General features: G+C 39.1%; 1 protein-coding gene across 2 annotated transcripts in view; it reads right to left on the bottom strand.

Moving 5' to 3' along the window:
- The window catches only part of CCDC88A (coiled-coil domain containing 88A), a 201,985-nt gene that overhangs the window by 118,507 nt on the left and 63,340 nt on the right, over positions 1-20,138 (bottom strand). For both annotated transcript variants that reach the window (XM_060249353.1, XM_060249345.1), the window contains exon 3: positions 5,158-5,266. In XM_060249353.1, the coding sequence (XP_060105336.1) occupies positions 5,158-5,266 (109 nt within the window). The remainder of the gene's footprint in view (positions 1-5,157; positions 5,267-20,138) is intronic.

Below are 20,138 nucleotides of genomic sequence, written 5' to 3' on the forward strand. Positions count from 1 at the left end.
CCGGGTAACTACAGGCCAGTCAGTCTGACTTCAATACCGGGAAAGTTGCTGGAAACCATTATCAAGGACAGAATGAGTAGGCACATTGATGAACACGAGTTATTGAGGAAGACTCAGCATGGGTTCTGTAAGGGAAGATCTTCCCTCACTAACCAGTTACATTTCTTTGAGGGGGTGAACAAACATGTGGACAAAGGAGACCCGATAGGTATTGTTTACCTTGACTTCCAGAAAGCTTTTGATAAAGTTCCTCATCAAAGGCTCCTTAGTAAGCATAGCCAGCTTCAAGAGGGGGTTAGATAAAAATATGGAGCAGAGGTCCATCAGTGGCTATTAGCCACAGTATGTATATATATGTGTGTATGTTTAAATATACAGAGTGTTGGACTGGATGGGCCATTGGCCTGATCCAACATGGCTTTTCTTATGTTCTTAATCAGTTGGATCCTCTCTTGGATTCTTACTGGCCCAGGATAGCACAAGGTGTGAGAGACTGGTGTGGGTCTGTTGTGTCTTGCCAGAGTGTATGCAAGGTCAGGGAGCCTGTGCAATCTCCTCCTATTCTGGGACAGTTTGGGAAGATTATCAGAGGGCTGCACAGGCTCCCTGACCTTGCACATACTCTGGAAAGGCACAAAAGGCCCACACCAGTCTCTCGCACCTTGTGCTATCCTGGGCCAGTAAGAATCCAATTCAAGCCTCAACCCAGTCCGAGTGATTCTTAGCTGTCCTGCACACAGAATGAGGCTGGGAATTGCCCAGTTCCCATTCAGTTGCTTCTCCTTTGTCCCTCATTGGTGGAATGTTCCCTCTATCCACTCTGTCCTCCCAGAAAACCACCTCTGGTGCTCCAACCAACTGTTGTTCCTGCTTGATGCTGAGACCTGTCCCCTGGATGACACTTAGCACTTTTGCTAGCTCCTCCATGGGCAATGTCAAGTCCCTATAAAAAGCCATGATGATAGCTACTGTCACTTTTGACCTTCCACTCCACAAGTCATTTAGTGTCTTCAGCTGTCCTCCAGAGTATAAGACACAGTCCATCACTGACTCCTTAGCCTCCGGAATCCTTTCTTTCCACTTGCCCCTTCCAAAATCCAGCAGCCCCGATAGTCTTCCCAAACTGTTCCAGAATAGGAGGAGACTGCACAGGCTCCCTGACCTTGCATACACCTTGTGCTATCCTGGGCCAGTAAGAATCCAACTCAAGCCTCAACCCAGTCCCAGTGATTCTTAGCTGTCCTGCACACAGAATGTCCGGTGCCAACTCCTTCACACTTTTCCTGCCCTTCTCAGGAACCATCAGTTGTCTGTCAGCTTCCCAGGACTCCTGTCTGCCCTGCTCCCAGACAACCTGCTCGGAGAAAGTCTCTGAAGATCCCACTTCCTGATCCACAGCTACTTGGTGAACTGGTTCCAACCTAAGGTCGCTCTGGACCTGCTCCTAGAACCACTCCCATTCCCCCAAGCCCTCAGCTAAGTGCTCCTCTGAGCCCACATTAGCCTTGCTGCTCTCAGAACCTCCTGTGAAATCTCTTCTCTCCACCTTTGTCTCTTCAGCATGCACATCCTTGAAGCTAGACAAGTTCCCTTCCTTGCTAGGAACATCCACAGCCTCTTGCTGCACTTGGGGAAAGCTACATCCCTCTTCCTCAGGGCTTGAGATGGGCTGGTTCTCTCCCTCCTAGGTGACTTCAGTTTTCTTGCTTGGGGCTGATTCAGACGCTGCACCTAAAGCTCCTGCTTCCATAGCTCTCTATCCTGGAGACACCTTTGTTCCAGTTCCAGTTGTATCTGGAGGCTCTCCACTGACGAGTTTGGTTGCACTTCTGCAGGAGCCCCTGTACGCTGGTTATAGTAAATTAAGAGGACTTGTATATCTAGAGCAGTCATATTTTCACACTCCAGTTTGCGCTTTGCACACTTTTCCTGGAGCTGCCGCTTTGTCATATTCAGGATGTCAGGCTTCTTGATAGACTCCATCCTAACTAAACTATACTTTGCCTACTCCAGTTGGCCCGAAAAAATAAAATAATGCTTCTGTCACTGCCTGGTGGGTACACCAGCTTAAAATGCCTGTTCAGACCCTTGGCTTGGTCTTCTGTCCCCTCTGTCTGTCCTATTCTACCACTGCCGCCAAGTGTGACGAAACAGGCCTGATTCTGCCTTCAGACACGGTCCCGTCAACTCCCTTTTGAGTTACCAACTCCTGAAGGGAGCTTATCTTCTTCCCGCCACTAGGGCACGCTGCCACCACCTGTTCAATTTAGGGGTTCCTGACCAAGAGGAGCGGGACTCCCAATCCCCCTTCCTGCCAGTTCTGAGGCCTGGCCTCAAGGTCCTCTACCAACCCAGCACCTGGTTAACCCAGAGACCAAAGTCCTTCTTTGGAAGACCCCTGGAGGATTGGCACCCTTGCGAACTGTATGCCTTCCCCCTTCCCTGGACTCCCCTCTTGCAGTAGCGTGGTCTAAGGCAGTTGGGGAAACTATGTGGTACAGAGGGACTACCTTTTGAACAGACAAAACATTTATTTACATTTTAAAAAAAAGATGAACAGAAGACATAAATTAAAGTAGGGGAAAACGCTCCTTCTCTCCCTAATATATAACTTGCCCTGATCATACCTTCCAAGACTATATTCCAACTCAAACTCGGAGACTGTTGCCAGAATCACTCACTGAATCGAACTGACTGTCAGTTTCCCCTGACAACTTTTAACTGAGGGCTTTCCTGCCCCAAATCTTCAATATGAAATCTATTTCCCACCCAGGAACTGGTTTACCTTTTTGCAGCATTCTGGGAGACCAGCCTGACAGACTTCCTGTCGCTCTAGGAGGCCTCCTCAGAATTGCTGTTCCCAGACAGCCGGGGGGGGGGGGGAGGAGGAAGAGACTAGGCCTTCAAAGCCTGTCTCCAGTTTGACAATCTCCGTCTAGCCAACTCCCAGACAAACGCCAGCCAAAATGGCGTTTCTCCATATCCAATACTAAAAAACCCCCACACATTTTGTGTGTAATGTTTGGAGGGCAACTTTCATTTAGGGTAGCCTTCCTTTCACTTTATGCAGCAATTGTGTACCTTAAAAATACTTGGATGAGGTGTCATTTCATCACAGAAGGAGGTAAAAATGCATTAAAAAAGAGAGAAATATTATGCATACCCTGAAATCTTTCAAAGAAAGGCAGGATGTGCACTACTGATGGGCACACACCAAACCATAAAGCGTGATTTGTGCTAAAAATGGCCAATTTTTGTCTGCCACACTCAAACATGAAAATAAACCAGCCTTTCTCTTGGCATGCCCTTTGGTTCGTTTTTCCAGACAGCCTGGCATGATTCCCCAGTCCCCGATGCTTCTAGTCAATTTCCAGTGAAACTGATTAGAAGCAGCAGCTCTGCTCTCCCCAGTCCCCTGTGCTTCTGGGTCAGTTTCCAATGAAACTGACTAGATGGAGGGGCATCTACTTTGGGGGGTGGGTGGGATATATCTCAGTCCTTCAAAATCCAATTCGCACCAAACTTGGAGAGCAAGCAAGTAGAGGAGAGTCTGCTGAAGAGTTTGTTGTCTCTAGCTCAATCAGGGGCCGCTCTACACCTTCCCAAACCAAATGAACCAATAAACCATGAATCATTCAAGAAATTAAAAAAAAAACCACCCTGAAGAGAACCACCAAATTGGGCAACCCAACAAACCAAATAAATGAACCACCATTTTCACATTCCTTACCCATCCCTAATGTGACATAAAAAATAGCATAAAGGAAAAAAAACAAACAGGCTATAGGTCTAGACAAATCCAAAGACACTCAGAGGACCAAACACTACTGTAGTATTTTGAAAAGAAAGGAAGGTGTGTGTGTGTGGGCAGTACAAACTGATTTTGAATCCACTTCAGTACTGGCATGCCGACATTAAAATACATGCCTAAAATCCACTGCTGTCTCATTTGCCATTTCAAAAGACAGAAAGACAAAGAGAATGGAGTAGGAGATGGTGGTATAAAGATAATGCTGACAATTCATTGATCAATCTCTGTTAAGCAATCATGACTGAGTGTGGATCCCAAGATCACATGCTCTCCCCTTCCACCAGCATCAAAGGTAGGTTAAATGCAAACCATTATTAGTTTAACTGAGGATAGCATTCAGTTGAAGCAAAAATTAGGCCTGGCAGGAGAAATTTGTAGAAATATGGTGATTGAGAGAAGACATGGTCAACTACTATTGGATTTATATGCCGCCCTATACTCTGAATCTCAGAGTGGTCACAGTCTCCTTTACCCCACACCCACAACAGACACCTTGTGATGTAGGTAGGGCTGAGAGAGCTCTCCTAGAAGCTGCCCTTTCAAGGACAACTCCTGCAAGAGCTATGGCTGACCCAAGGCCATCCCAGCACCTGCAAATGGAGGAGCAGGGAATCAAATCCAGTTCTCCCAGATAAGAGTCCACACACTTAACCACTACACCAAACTGGTGATTAAGCTACTCTGTGTAAAATTTTGCTCACACTTCTAGTAAATCATTAGACACTTATACAATCTTAGGACTGTAGAAACTTAAGTCGTTTTTTCTTCACATCTAATCGTCTCTTTAGATGGCCAAAGAGATACATAATATAATTAGCAATAACCCATAATATGAATACATCATAATAAAGTTTAGTTGCACAATATTTAAATATCTTCATCCCCCCCTTCTGGATATATAATTAAAAAGGAGATCATATGCCACATTACGCCTGTTTTAAGAGGACTTGAACAAACTGGACTATTTCTTGATGCTTTATTCTCATGTTCTCACACTCCCTCCCTCCTTTCATGTGCTGGGTAGAGATTTAAGAATATCTGTATGAAACACTGGATCTAATCTTAATTTGTTGTGATGTTTAACACTAGCATTTAACCAAAGTGGGATGTGTTTCTTGCCCACAAATTGAGATTCTAAAGCAGGATTACACTGGGAAGTAGTTATAGAAGCATGAGAATAAGCCAAACTCAAGATGGGTCTCCTTGTGACATTTGAATACAGTCTGTATCTTAAAGAATTCTCAATTTCACCACTGTAGACAAACGATTTTAGCTGGAAATAATTTTTAATGTTAACATGTTTTTTAATGTTCAATGCTAAAATAGGGGAGAGTACAATCACTTACCTGATAGTACGATTTAATCTGCCTCACCAAAATAGACAAATTCTGAATTCTCAGTGATGCGTCATTGTTGACTTTCTTATTTACTCTCTGACTGGTAGCTTTGGGGTTGCTGAAATTATAAAAAAAGTAAATGAAACAAAAAAGTGGATTTAGCAAAGGAAATTTCTGACTCAGACATGGACAGAGTCCAGGTCTCTTCAGTTCAAAGCAGAACCTTAGCCATAAGCTTGCTGTGCAGCAAAATACCATGGAAATGCTTACTGTGCTATCCATCATATGATTAAAGAACCACTGCTTTAAATAAAAGTAAAATGTTATACTCTGGATCTGTGTTGTGTTGCTCTCAATATTTTTAAGCCAGAAACAGAAATTAAAAATATATCCATCCTGAAAAGATACTTTGGATAGAAAATGCAGAGTAGGATCTTAGTAAGCAACACATGGAAAGCAATTAGGATCATATTAAAGGTGCTTTGTTACCACACAATAGCAGCAGTTTTACAATATTGACAACAGATTCAAAACAGTATATTTACAAACCTAAACACAACCAAGTACTAGCTCATGTTATTTATACAATTCACCATGCAATAATTCAATGTAACAAGTTCTACCCAATAATCTAACTGATTAACAATGGAATGTATCTGAAAGATGGAGAGATGAGACAATTTGCTTGATTCTCTACTTTTTAAATATTTATGTTATTTATTGTCTGCATTTCTCACTGGGATTCAAAGCAGATAAGCCAGTACAATCAATAGGATGGGGCATCCAATAAACAATACAATTCGGATTGTAGAAACCTAGAACCATTCAGAAATCTGAAACAGTTTACTTAGTTCTAAGTATTAACATAACATGTTAAATTATGCTAAAAATAATATACAACAACAGAAAAGAACTAAACACAGTAGCACACAGTCCTAAGCTCTTTACCCAAACATCATTCAGGACCATATTGTTACAGTACAGCTCTGTTACCTGTGTAAAAAAAGCATTGTTGAATAATTCAGTTTTGGAAAAATTTTGAAAGATAAGGAGCGGTGGGAACCTTTCTCACCTCATCAGGCAGGTCATTCCATAAGGTGGGGGCCACAACAGAGAATGCATGCTATGGCAATCTCGCCCTGATTCCCTCCCTCTTTTGCAGGATTTTCCATTTTTCTTCCTTTCTGGCTGAGCAGCCACTTTATATCTATTTTCTTCTTACTTGAAGATTTATGGCCGTCCCACCCTATCACATTATTATACTTTGATGCTGGCTTAGCCCAGAAACTTGAAAGAAGGGTCAAGATCACCTCCTTATACTTTTGAAAATGGCACGAGAGACTTTTGAAAAATTAAAAAAAAATATTTTATTCAACAGGGGTGTTATGTCTGAACTAGGCTTCCCAATCCCCAGGTCCCAGCGGGGGATCCCCTGGTTTTACAGGCTTCCCCCCTCCCCCAGCCAGCTGGCCAGCGGAGGAAGCCCCACCCCCACAGCCATTATGCACCTCCATGAACAATTCCCATAAGGAATGATGGGGAATTGATCCGCGGGTATTGGGGGCTCTGGAGGGGCTGTTTTTTGAGGTAAAGGTGCCAAATTTTCAGTATAGCATCTAGTGCCTCTTCCCAAAATGCCCCCCAAGTTTCAAAAGTATTGGACCAGGGGGTCCAATTCTATGAGCCCCAAAAGAAGGCGCCCCTATCCTTCATTATTTTCTATGGAAGGAAGGCATTTTAAAAGGTGTGCTGTCCCTTTAAATGTGATGGCCAGAACTCCCCTGGAGTTCAATTCTGCTTGTCACACCCGTGTTCCTGGCTCCGCCCCCAATGTCTCCTGGCCCCACCCCCAAAGTCCCCAGATATTTCTTGAATTGGACTTGGCAACCCTAGTCTGAACTGAATCAAGAATAATTCTGAGGTGACTTAGAAAATTCACAAACTCCAACTAATATGTTTCCAACAAGTAAGAGTTTTAAGATTTTTAAAGAGTCTTAGAATCTCTGAGGTGAAAGGCTTTGGTTTCAGTGTCTACTAGACACTCCAGAATGATTTCTTGAGTTTAACTGACTCTTCAAGTTTCAAAAAGGCAAGGATACACTACCAAGTACCCAAATTCCTCCTCTCTAAACCAGGGGTGGCCAAACTTGTTTAACACGAAAGCCACATAGAATAAACATCAGATGTTGAGAGTCGCGAGACATAAATAAATATTATACACGTCTATATTAAAACTCTTAATACTTTCTTTGCACAGAAAGATAAAATTCATATGTATGCACATTATAACATGGCCATGCTAGAAGATGACTTCACAAAACAACAAAAGCTAGGAGTAACAGTCCCCATAAAACCAGTATAGGGAAAGGTGAAGGAATTATTGTTCGGCACCATATAAATCACTAACCACCATTTGCATCTTTATGCATCTCTATTTGCCTTTACATCACAGTTAGTAAATACAGCTCCTACAATAGCTATGAAACAGCCTGAAAACTGAAAAAGAATAAAACTGAAATGTCTTGAATCTCTAGAATGGATGTCTTGTGAAAGCTAAATGGATTTCCTGTCCCTTTCTCCTCTATTTGGAGAAAAACTGGACATTCCAATGACCATATTATGCACTTGAATTATTAGAGGAATAGGAGTTTGCTTTGTAAATATGTTGACATGTATGTGGAAACTGGTTTAATACTGAATGTGTTATGTGAATTATTTGTAAATTTGCTAGAAGTTTGAATACATGCAAAATTTGTTATGTGATAGGAGTGTGAAATTGTTACTTAGTGGTTTTTCCATGTATTGACTTAGACACTAATTTTGCTTACTGCAGCAACTTTTTCAGTAATGATGGCAGCATTTGGAAAGTCTCTGTCTTCATGTTTTAGTTGAAGCATTTGAACAGAAGCAAAGATATACTTTTATAATATACGGGGAGACGCTACCTGCTCTATCACACTTTTTGTACAAGTCTGCAAATGGTTGGCAAAGTGGACTTTGAGTCAAGTTATAGTTTGCATACAGTCCCCCAGATAGTCCCCAAGACTGAGAGCTAAACCTTCTCTCTGGCCCCGTTTACTCACGTTTGTTTCCGCATTAAAAACAACAATGGCATGTGTATATAGGCTTTTTGTGTTTTGAAAAACTATAACTTATTTCTAATATCAGTAAGTCCCTTCAGTTTCTTATTGGAACCTGGTTTTTTACAACTGGGTTGACAAATTTTCCATTTGCTGTGTTAAATGTGATATTTTAACCTGTCTTGCTTTCCAGAGTTGGCAGGATTTTACTAAGAATCCAACCTGATCCAGAGATTTAAACATATTCCATATAGTTTACAATAAAATGCAATCATTAAGACTGTCTATAAAACAATATCCAATTTCTTTAGCTATCTGTTTTTTAAAGGAAAGATTGAAGAATATTAAGGCTACATAGCTTTAGCTAGGGAGTTACAGTATGAATCATAGAAATGGGTGAATTTTACAATTATTTCTCAAGGCATCTTAGGAAATTCTCAAGGTTGGCCAGGTTATATTTAAGCAAACACATGCTGTAGGTACCTTTAGAGCCCTGTTTCTGGAATCAGCAACTGGAACAAAATTGGATCAGCAATTTTAATTTTCCAGCAAATTTCCAGTACCTCCAGTTTATTCTGTACAATGCAGTGATCATTTTGCAGTAGTCAAATGGACTCATTTATATAGAACTGCTCCTGCTGCTATTTCCTTTACTTGAGAAGCAACCTTTTTAGGTAGGGTTGCCACGTTCAATTCAAGAAATATCTGACTTTGGGGGTGGAGCCAGAAGACTTTGGGGTGGAGCCAGGAGACATTGGGGTGGAGTCAGGAGCAAGGTTGCGACAAGCATAATTGAACTCCAAAGGGAGTTCTGGCCATCACATTTAAAGGGACCACACATTTTTTAAATGCCTTCCCTCTATTGGAAATAATGGATAGGGGCACCTTTGGGGGGGGGGCTCATAGAAGTGGACCCCCTGGTCCAATCCTTTTGAAACATGGAGGGTATTTTTGAGGAGAGGCACTGGATGCTATACTGCAAATTTGCTGCCTCTGCCTCAAAAAACAAGCCTCCCCCCAAGAGCCTTAGATACCCACGGATCAATTATCCATTATATCCTATGGAAATTGGTCTCCATAGGGAATAATGGAGTTCCCAGCAGACCTTTCCCTTCCCCCCCCCAGCTTTCTGATGACTCTGAAGTGGAGGGAGGGTCTTCAAACTGGGGGATCCCCTGCCCCCCTCGGGAGTGGAAACCCTATTTTCAGGTCTTTTTCTAGGGAAGCAAACTTCTCACCTAATCCAGCTCAGAATTCTTCAAGAAACTGATCAGCTCAATCTGAACCGAGACTTCTACACCTAAGTCTGGATGGCCTGATGGAGTGATGTCTTTACCATATCACATAGTTTTTAGTATCATATTATTTACTCTGTGCTGCTCTCCACTTGCTAGGCCTCCGGACTGTTCTGCTTCTGAAAAGTAATCCTTTTATATCGAGAAGATGTCATGCCCCAGCGTTAAATTACCTAAAGGCCAGCAGCAACAATTCAGCTGGGAATTAAAAGAGGATGAAGGTTGGATTCTGCTGGGGGGGGGGGGAGCTAAGAATTCAAGCAGCCACTATTGCCCATGGCCCCTTCCCTCCCCTAACATCCATCTTTATAAGAGGGAAAAATTAAAAAGGGGGGTTCAAATTACTATACAGTTTACATTTCTTCTCTGCCTTAAATTTTAGAGACTTAAGTATTCTTGATGAAAAAGGAACTTTACACAAAGAAGTGCTTTTCATAAGCAACAGCCAGCCAAAGTAAGCAACAAAGAAAGAAGAGCAGATGTGTGATGGACCACTGGATACTTACTGTGAAGGGTCCTTCTCCTCTGAGGAAAGGAGGACATCTCTGTGGATTAATGGACAGTCAAACCTAATATTCTGACAGGAACCCACATAAGAACAAAAGCCATCTTTCAAACGACAGAATTCAAGAACCAGCTACTTTAATATAAAATGCTATATGAAGCTAGGAAAATTATGTATATATTTTCAGAATAAATATGTTATTGAAATAAATTCCAAGATGTATTCAGGACCAGAGTCTATGATGTCTTTTTACACTGCTTATGTTTTACTGTTTTGGTAAATATTTTGCAAACTAAACAAATACACAATTGAACTAATATTTACATTATCTTTACAAATGAAGTGAACTAATCTTTGCAAACTAAACAAATACACAATTGGCTATCGGTAAGAAAGTTATTGCTGAAAAATTACAACAGAATGCCTTAGCTTTTCTAGTAGCTACTGACACACAAAGACATTACTTACCAACTTCCTTGGCAGCAATCAAGGAAGGATCTTAGGTTTGTTTTTGTTTTTTTTTAGTTTCAAACAATTTCATTAGTAACATATGGTAATAAATTTCAATTTCTTACTTCATTAATAATTACTTTTTTAAATCTATCCCATATATTACCTTCTACCCACCCCTCCCCCCGTTACTTGATCCCCGCCGGTGTTATATACTTAAAATCTTAATATTAAAGGTACCCTTAATTAATAAGAATCAAAATGAATATCCTCCTACCTCTTGTACTTAGTCATTATCAAAAATTGTCCAATGTCCTTTTATTTTCTAGTCTTTTTCTACGTATCCTCTGAACTTTTTCACTCCAGCTTAAATACTTCTAAATCATAGTCTCTTAAGTTCCTTGTTAACTTGTCCATTTCACTCCATGTCATAACTTTTACAATCCAATCCCATTTCTCTGGTATTTTTTCTTGCTTCCACAACTGTGCATACGATGTCCTAGCAGCTGAGAGCAAGTACTAAATTAAAATTCTATCTTCTTTTGGAAATTTTTCCATTTGTAATCCTAACAGAAAAGTCTCTGCAACTTTGTAAAATTCGTATCCTAAGATCTTAGAAATCTCTTGTTGAATCATCTGCCAGTACTTTTTCGCTCTTTCACAAGTCCACCACATATGGTAGAAAGAACCTTCATGTTTTTTACATTTCCAGCATCTATCTGGCATCTTATTGTTCATCTTTGCCAACTTTAAGCGTCATATACCATCTGTACATCATCTTAAAACAGTTTTCTTTAATACTTCTTCCACAAATATTCCCATGTGTCCATCTGTATTTCTTTATTTATATTAATTGCCCACTTAATCATTTGACATTTCACTACTTCATCTTCCGTAGACCATTTTAAAAGTAACTTATAGATTTTCGAAATTAATTTTTCATTATCTTCAAGCAGAACTTTTTCCATTTGTTTGTTCTTGTCTTATTCCTTCAGTTTTAACATCGCTTTCCACCAAACCTTTTATTTGTTGCATTTGAAACCAATCATACTTATTATTCAACTCTTCAGCAGTTCTCAATTCTATTTTACCGCTTTGTATTTTTAATAATTGATTATATAACATCCCTTTTTCCTCTCCTGTCTCAGCTGTTATTCTTATTACTTCTGCTGGCACTATCCATAGTAGTTCTCTCTCATCGCCATATTTCTTATATTTCATCCAAATATTTAGTAGATTATTTCTTATATAATGGTGAGAAAAAAACCATCCGACTTTTTCTTTCCATAGTACATATAAGCGTGCCAGCCGAATTTATTTCCATGACCTTCCAATGTTAAAAGTTTTTTATTCAACAGCATCACCCAATCTTTTAGACAAACTGCTTCATGATATAATCTTAAATCTGGTAATTGAAATCCTCCTTTTTCTTTAGCATCTGTTAAAACTTTCATTTTAATCCTTGGTTTTTTCCTGGCGCATAAAAATTCTGAAATCTTTCTTTGCCATTTATTAAATTGTTTACTGTCTTTCACAATCGGAATAGTTTGAAACAAATACATTATTCTCAGCAAAATGTTCATCTTAATTGCAGCTATTCTACCAAGCAGTGACAAATTAAGCTTGTTCCATTTTATCATATCTTCGTCCACTTTACGCCATAACTTTTCATAATTGTTTTTAAACAAATCAATATTATTCATTGTTATTTCCACGCCCAAATATTTTACTTTAGGGGTAACTTCACATCCCGTTAATCTCTGCAATTCCTTTTGTTTACTTACTTGCATATTTTTACACAATTTTTTTGACTTTTCTTTATTGACATAAAGTCCCGTCAATTCTCCAAAATCTTGTATTTTGGCTAACAACAAAGGTGTTACTTGCGCAGGATTTTCATTTATAAACATTATATCATCTGCAAATGTTCTATATTTATAGGAAAATCCTTTAATTCTCGTTCCTTCAATTTCTTCATCATTTTGTATTTGCATCAATAAGATTTCAAGAGTCATTATAAACAACAATGGTGAAAGCGGACAACCTTGCCCCTTTGCTGATTATCATTTCTTCTGTAAGATCTGCATTTATACATAACCTTGCACGTTGTTCAGTATAAATTGCTTTTATCATTCTTATAAAGTTTTCCCCCAACTTCATTTTCTCCATTACTGCAAACAAAGTCCCAATTCAAATTATCAAAAGCTTTCTCTGCGTCCGTAAAGAATAATGCAACTTCCTTCTCTGGATGTCTTTCATAGTATTCTACAATATTTACATCAGTTCTAATATTGTCTCTTATTTGCCTTTTAGGGAGAAAACCCGCTTGGTCTTCCTTTATAAAATTTATTAGATATTGTTTAAGCCGTTCTGCTAAGATTCTTGTGTATATCTTATAATCATTGTTTAGTAATGAGATTGGTCTATAGTTCTTTACATTAGTGACATCTCTATCTTCCTTTGGAATCAACGAAATTACTGCTTCTTTTCATGTATTTGGTATTTTCTCATTTATTCTTATCACATTCATTAATTTTTGAAATTTCGGTATTAATTCTTCTTTAAACGTTTAAAAATTTTTTGCCGTAAATCCATCTGGTCCAGGAGCCTTTCCAATTTTCATTGCATTAATCGCTACTTCAATTTCTATTTTTTCAATTGGATCATTCAAAATTTTTTCCATATAATCAGTTAAGGGTGCTATTTTAATCTTCTGCAAATACGATTCCACCTTTTCCTTCTTTTCTTTAACACCTTTAAATAGTTTAGCATAATATTTAAAAAATTCTCTCTTTATTCCTTCTTGATCTACCATCTCTCTTCCATCAGCCACAATTTTATTAATAATTTTACTTTCTCTCTTTTTCTTCAATTGCCAGGCCAAATGTTTTCCAGGTTTATTCGCTCCCTCGAAAGATTTGTTTTAATTTTTTCAAATTCCATTCCAATTCTTTATTTAACAGATGTCCCATTTGTGCTTGCAATATTGTAATCTCCCTTATAATTTTTTTTCCTGGCCTTTTCCTTAATTCACCTTCTTTTTTCTTAATTTCATTTTGAATGTCCAACATCTGTTTATCTTTTGCTCTCTTGTCTTTATTATTCAATGTTATTAGTAATCCTCTCATTACTGCCTTGTAGGCATCCCATACCATCTGAAATTCTATATCCTCTCTGTCATTTACTTGGAAGTACGCTTTGGTTTCATTTTCTAGAGATGTCACTATTTCTTTATTTTGTAGTAAATCATTTAATCTCCATCTTCTTGACTTTTTCGACAGTTTTGTAATCCACATTATTGGGTTATGATCAGCTCCTATTTTAGGTAATATCTCTATTTTCTTTGTTATAAGTCCCAAATCTTTAGTACCCCACAACATGTCAATTCTAGAGCTATGTCTAGCTGAAAAAAAGGTATAGTCCCGTACTTCAGGATTAAACTTCCTCCATATATCTTCCAAACTCTCCTGTTTGACCAATTCAAAAAAAGACTTTGGCAATTTTCCTTCTTTAGCATTTTTTTTCCTTCCCAGATCTATCTATCGTGTTCTGAATTGTTTTGTTAAAGTCACCCATCAATAAAATTTGCTCATAGGTCACTTAATCAAGGTGTTGTGTAATATTTTTAAAGAAAATGTCTTTAGCACCATTTGGATCATAATGTCCCAACAACAACTTTTTTTGGCATTCAAAGTAATTTCTACCGCTATATACCTTCCATCCTTATCTTTAAATACCAATTTCGGGTCTAATTCTTGTTTAGTATAAAAGACTACTCCTCTCTTCTTTTGTTCAGCCAATGTAAAAAATTCTAGTCCCGATTGTTTATTCCATAAAAATGTATAACCCTTTTGTCTAATATGCACTTCTTGCAAACATACTATATTACAATCTTGTTTTCTTATCCAATGAAACGTTGCCTTTCTTTTTTGTGGTGAATTTAGTCCATTTACATTCCAAGATATCAATTTGTAATCCATCATGGTGCAAATTCTTTATTTTCTTCATAAAATCTACGCAGTTCCTGTGTATTTGTGATTGTAATCCTTTCCCCTTGAAGTTCAAAGCTCAAACCTTCAGGTATTATCCATCTATACCTCATTCCATTGTTACATAGTTTTTCTGTCAATTTTTATATGCCTTTCTGTCAGTTAACACTTGTCTTGGCAGTTCTTCCATAATTCTTACTCTACTACCTCCCACTATCAATGACTTTTCAAAAGTTTTTATTCATGATCTTTCCCACCATTTCTTTTGTCATAAATCTTATGACCACATCTCTTCGCAGATTATTCTTTTTTGCATAGAGTGAATTTACTCTATACATATAGTCATATATATTTCTATCCCCTTCAGGATCTTCCTCCAAAAATTCTGCAATTATTTTTATTATGTATTCTTTCAAGTCTGATTCTTCATCTTCAGGTACACCTCTCAGATGGATCTGAGTTTCCATCAGTTTGCAGTCATGAACTGTCACTTTTTCTTGTAATTTTAACAAGGTGGAGTCATGTGTTTTCACTCTCTCTTCCACTTCTTGTACTTTCTTTGTTATTACCACAGTGTCATTTCTGAGATTCTCTATTTCTTTTTTTTAATTCTTTCTTTGAGTCCTCAATATCCTTTCTTATTTCTTTTTTAGAGGCAATTATAATTTCTTTCACCCCCTTCATTATCCTAGCTTCCATTGCATCTAATTGGGCTTGCATTTTCTCTATTGAAGCAGACCTAGCACGAGTTTGTTTTGGGGGTCTGACATATGAAAAAAAATCAAAAATTTTAATCCCACCAAATTAAATTTGAACCATCAGGTTTGATAAAGTGAAGCTTGCCCTTTCCAATGCACCCAATTTCGCTGTCCTCTGAGCCTCCCAGGCTCAGATATTAATGTTTAAAGCTTTTATTTCTCCCAAAATGGCAGTCACAACTTTTGCTTCACTTTAAAAAATTTTCCTTTTTTCCCTTTTACCAGTTCAAATCTTCTTATCTACTATCCAACAGTAGTACTTTTTAAATTGCCAAATCTGTTTACTCCACCAATTTTTAATGTCCCAATCACTTTAAAAACAATGTTAAAACTTAGTCCTCCCAACAACAATGGTTATAACATAGATTTGGAAGATTTGGAAGATTTGGAAGAATGGGAAAAACTATGGAAGCAGAACTTAAAATTGACGAAACCAGTAGAATGGAAAGAAAACCTATACAAAATGGTTTATAGATGGTATCTTACACCAAATAGGTTGGCAAAAATTTATCCCACTTACTCCAACAAATGTTGGAAATGTCTAGAAGCTAAAGGGTCTCTGTTTCACATATGGTGGAAATGCAAAGATGCTAAAAAAATACTGGTCACAAGTGAATATTTGGATCCAAAAAATTTTAAAAACACAAATTAATCATGTGCCGGAATTGTACTTGTTAAATATTTGTAGACAAAACCTACCGCTTGCTAAACTGAAATTGTTATTGTATATAGTTACTACTGCTAGAATATTGTATGCCAAGTATTGGAAGAATGATAAAATCCCCAATAGAGATGAATTTATTAACAAGTTGTTGGCTGCCGCAGAATCTGACTTAATGTCCACAAGATTAAGAAATGGCAATGTGCAAAAATGTCAAGAGGAATGGGACCCTGTGTATAAATGGGTTAAAAGTAGAGGTGTTGGACTGGAGTAATTATGGGGTTTTCTTTTTTGATATTTAATCCTCTCCATCTCCCAGTGTGTATGACTGGGTAGATGTTAGATGTTAGATTTGTTCGCTTTTGTTTTGTTTTAGATTTGTTTTAGATCTGTTAGAGATGTATGTTGTTGTATATGTGTTTATCTTTCTTTCTTTTCCTTTTTCTATTTGTATTAATTCTTTGTTAATAAAACTTTTAAAACTTGGAGGAAAAAAAAAAACAATGGCCACCGATGTTTCTCTCTGGTATTATAATCCTAGAGTAGGCTGTTTGCTTCGTTGACTTCCTTCTTCTTGCTCCAATATTTCCTGCTTTTCTTGCCTTCAAATCTCGTTTCACTGGTAGAGAAATGATATCTGACGTATTTCCTGTGCTGACTGTGAGAACTGCAGGTCTGTGACGATGGTGCTGCCTCCTCAACTACAGATAGACTAAACAATAAATTCCTTTCTTCTTTTAACACTGTCTTTTAAGTTTACAAAGTTCAAATTTAGCCCTTTATTATCTTCTTCTCCTTTCAGGCTTTCAGTATTTCCAACTCCCACCTTTTACTTTTGTTTTGTTTAACTTTAATTAGTCCCGGAATGAAGAGATAGCAAACAGTACCTTTTTTCCGTAGTTTATCCAAACCAACACCAGTCCTTTGCAGATTAGATGTTTAAAATTGTAAAAGAAGGTTTGGATCTTGTCGAGCTTATGCTAAATTGATGACTCTGGAAACTTCTGCAGATGATGAATATGCATCTTCTCTTCGGAGATCCCTCAAAGCCTCAAAGGAGCCCCCCCCCCCCGGGACTCCCTTTCAGCCAAGTTAAGTCTCCTCAAAGTATCTGTGCATATCTTGGACAATTCTGTAACTGAGAAATGTAGGCAGAAGGCATTAATTTGCCTTTTACTACCCTGAACAGAAGTGCCAGCCTGCCCCTGTTAGGGAAAGCAACTCAGCTCGCCATTTTCCAACCCCGGAAGGATCTTCGGTTTTTAAAAGCCAAGAGATGCAGAGAGAGAAAAAAGTTCTTCCTATGTGTTTGGCAGGCTGACTAAGAAGCAGCAGTTATTTCTATCTCAGTGGAAGGCCAAATGGACAGATATTTAAGATGGCTTATAAAAGTGGGACTGCAGAAAAATAATTACAGAGAGATCAGAGACAAACCAAACAGCAATTGCCGGATGCTATATAACACTGAACTGCATTTAAGTTCCCACCCAGTTCTGTGCAGTAGCCTCAGGCTTTTGAATGAGCTCCCTGTTATGTATGTGAATTTTTGGAAGTCACAACAGGCCCACCTCCTACTCCAGCACTCCGGAGGTCGACACGAGAGCAGCGTAAGTCTGCCTATCTACAAGGCTATGACTGCTAAGGCTTGCGAACTAGGGGGGAGGGATGTTATGTATGTGAATCTTTGTGTTACCAAATGGTGTTCCTGCCTGGCTCATTGGAGCCAGAAGGACTGAGCTTGGGGTCTTAGGAACAATGGGCAGTAGGATCCAAATCTCAACTGCCCTGCTCCAATCACAAGCTCCCTGCTGGTTTGAATGACTCAATAACATGCTAGCGCGGGAACCCGGTGTTGAATATAGTTGGCCCTGCAGGCTCTGTTCCTCAGTTCGGGTAGTCCAGCCACCCACCAAACTGTAAATAAAGAGCTTGTTATCACTACCACCTCACCTCTCCAGTGCCTAAGAATTTACTATATTATAGTGGTGATGAAGGTGAGATCCTCATAGGTGATCCAGCAACCGGCACTGCACCATGCCTCGCAGCAGCTACTTCCAGCTCCGCACATCACACCGCCATCACTGAGGAAGGTCACCAAGCCAGGACCTGAGATGAGCGAAGATCGAGCGTCCAGCACCTCCTGCTACCATCCCCCGATGCTCCCCCACATAGCCAGCCAGCCCAGGCTGCAGGGATCATCCAAGAATTCAATCCCGAGCAACCAGAGTGGTGGGAGAGATGGGAAAAGAGGCTGAAGTACTTCATCTTATATCATAAAATCACAGATGAAGAATAGCAGAAGCACCTACTGCTCAGCTGCGGTGACGAGGACAAGCTGGAATTGGTGGAGAGTTTAATGTCTCCAAGGGCACTCTGCGAAGTCACCTACAAGGCCATCATGGAGAAGCTTACTGACCATTTCTTGCCCCGGTCGACCCGCACATCCCAGCACATCGAGTTCCACAAGCGGAACCAGAATGCAGGAGAATCGGTCACTGCCTTCCTCACAGAGCTACGCTGCCTTGCTCGTGAGTGTGCATTCATGAGTCTAGAAGAGGTCTTGTTAGACAGCTTCGTAAGAGGCCTCCGTGATGAATGAATGCAGGCGAAGATGGTGGTCAAGAAGATCCTTCCCTTGGGGACTTCCGGGTTTGGGTCATGGAGGATTGAGCTGCTTCTCAGCAGAGGAGCAGACCAGAACCTCTGTTCTGGGTAGAGAAGGTGATCCTAATGCCTGCTGCCTACTTCTCCCAGGCAGGGAGAAGGCCAAGACATGCACATTAAATTCTGAGGGGATTTACTTTACAATTACAATATTTTAAAGTTAAGAAGATAAAGGAGGGGGTAAATTTGGAACTAATGAAATTAGAGAAACAAGGTTAGAAGAGAAAAAACAACTTTTGTTTTGACTACCTGTGGTCGGGCCAGACAATCCCCTCCGGAACAGAACTGCTGACTTGATGGATGTCACAGGAAATGGCGTCATATTAATAACATGAGACTTCTCAACCATCGAAAATGAGACTTCATGGCAAAAAAGGAAGGAAGTAGCCATTAAGAGAAGGGAAAACTGCAAGCCTCCTAGCCTCTCTAGGACCATAAATCATAGAGAAGTACCGGCGGCCATTAAAAGAAGGTCAAAATTTTAAAAGAAAACGGGACTTTAAAAATCAGTAGAGCCAGCAGATATCATCATTAAAAGGTAAAATCTATTGGACTATATGCTTTGAATTAATTTTGGAGTACTCCAGGAGAAAATGGAATTTTTTTAAAAAAGGGGGCAGAAAAGCCGTGGACACCATTTTGAAGAAAATAAAATTTTTAAAAATTAATATCTCAAGTTAGGAGCTTCTGGGAATGGCAATTTTGGGCTCATCTGAAAGGGCATGCTTTAATCTTGAAGACTGTGTAACTGAAAATCGATTTGGTGAGGTCAACTTTGGAGCCTATTTTAGCAATGGACAGGCAGTGATGTCTGTCCATAAATCAGGAGCAAAGCAAATTCGTACGAGGGCTAGGTCACTTGAGGAAGCAAAAATGGCTAAATGGCAGGAAGCAATAGAAGCCATGGAGGCAAGACTGGCAAAAGTAATAAAAGACTCAATAACAGAGAGTAAGAAGGAATTAAAAAAAGACATTGAATCCAGTGCTGAGGTGGTGAAAAAAGAAATTAAAAAAGAAATTGAGGATCTCAGGAAAGACTCCCAAGCAGCATTAAAGAAAGTGCAGGAGGTAGAAGAAAAGGTGAAAGACCAAGACAAGAATTGATACAGTGGATTCCACTATAAAAAAAATGAAGGAGAAAGAAGTACTACAAGATTGTAAACTATAGGAAAATCAGATACGTCTGAGAGGGGTGCCTGAATCTGTTGAGACTGATTTAAGGACATATATAATAAGAATCATTGCTGAGTTTTGGGGGGATGACCCTGATGAAACCAGTTATTTTTATGATTATATCTACAGGGTTAACTCAGACTATGCCAGAAAAAATAAATTACCAAGATATGTGGTAGTAAGATTTGCGACAAGAAATATGGTGGGAAAGATTCTAAGTAAGCAATTTGAAAATACATTGGAGGTGGATGGCAGTAGCGTAAGAATCATGAAAGAATTGCCAAGGAAAGTCATAAACGCTAGAAGACTGTATAAAAAGCTGACTGAAAAGCTGAGAGAAAATGAAATGAGATACAGATGGATACTTCCAGAGGGTTTAAGTTTTGAATTCAAAGGAAAAAGATTTACAATTACA

This window comes from Heteronotia binoei, chromosome 1 (assembly GCF_032191835.1).
Source record: "Heteronotia binoei isolate CCM8104 ecotype False Entrance Well chromosome 1, APGP_CSIRO_Hbin_v1, whole genome shotgun sequence".
NCBI classification, from domain to species: Eukaryota; Metazoa; Chordata; class Lepidosauria; order Squamata; family Gekkonidae; genus Heteronotia; species Heteronotia binoei.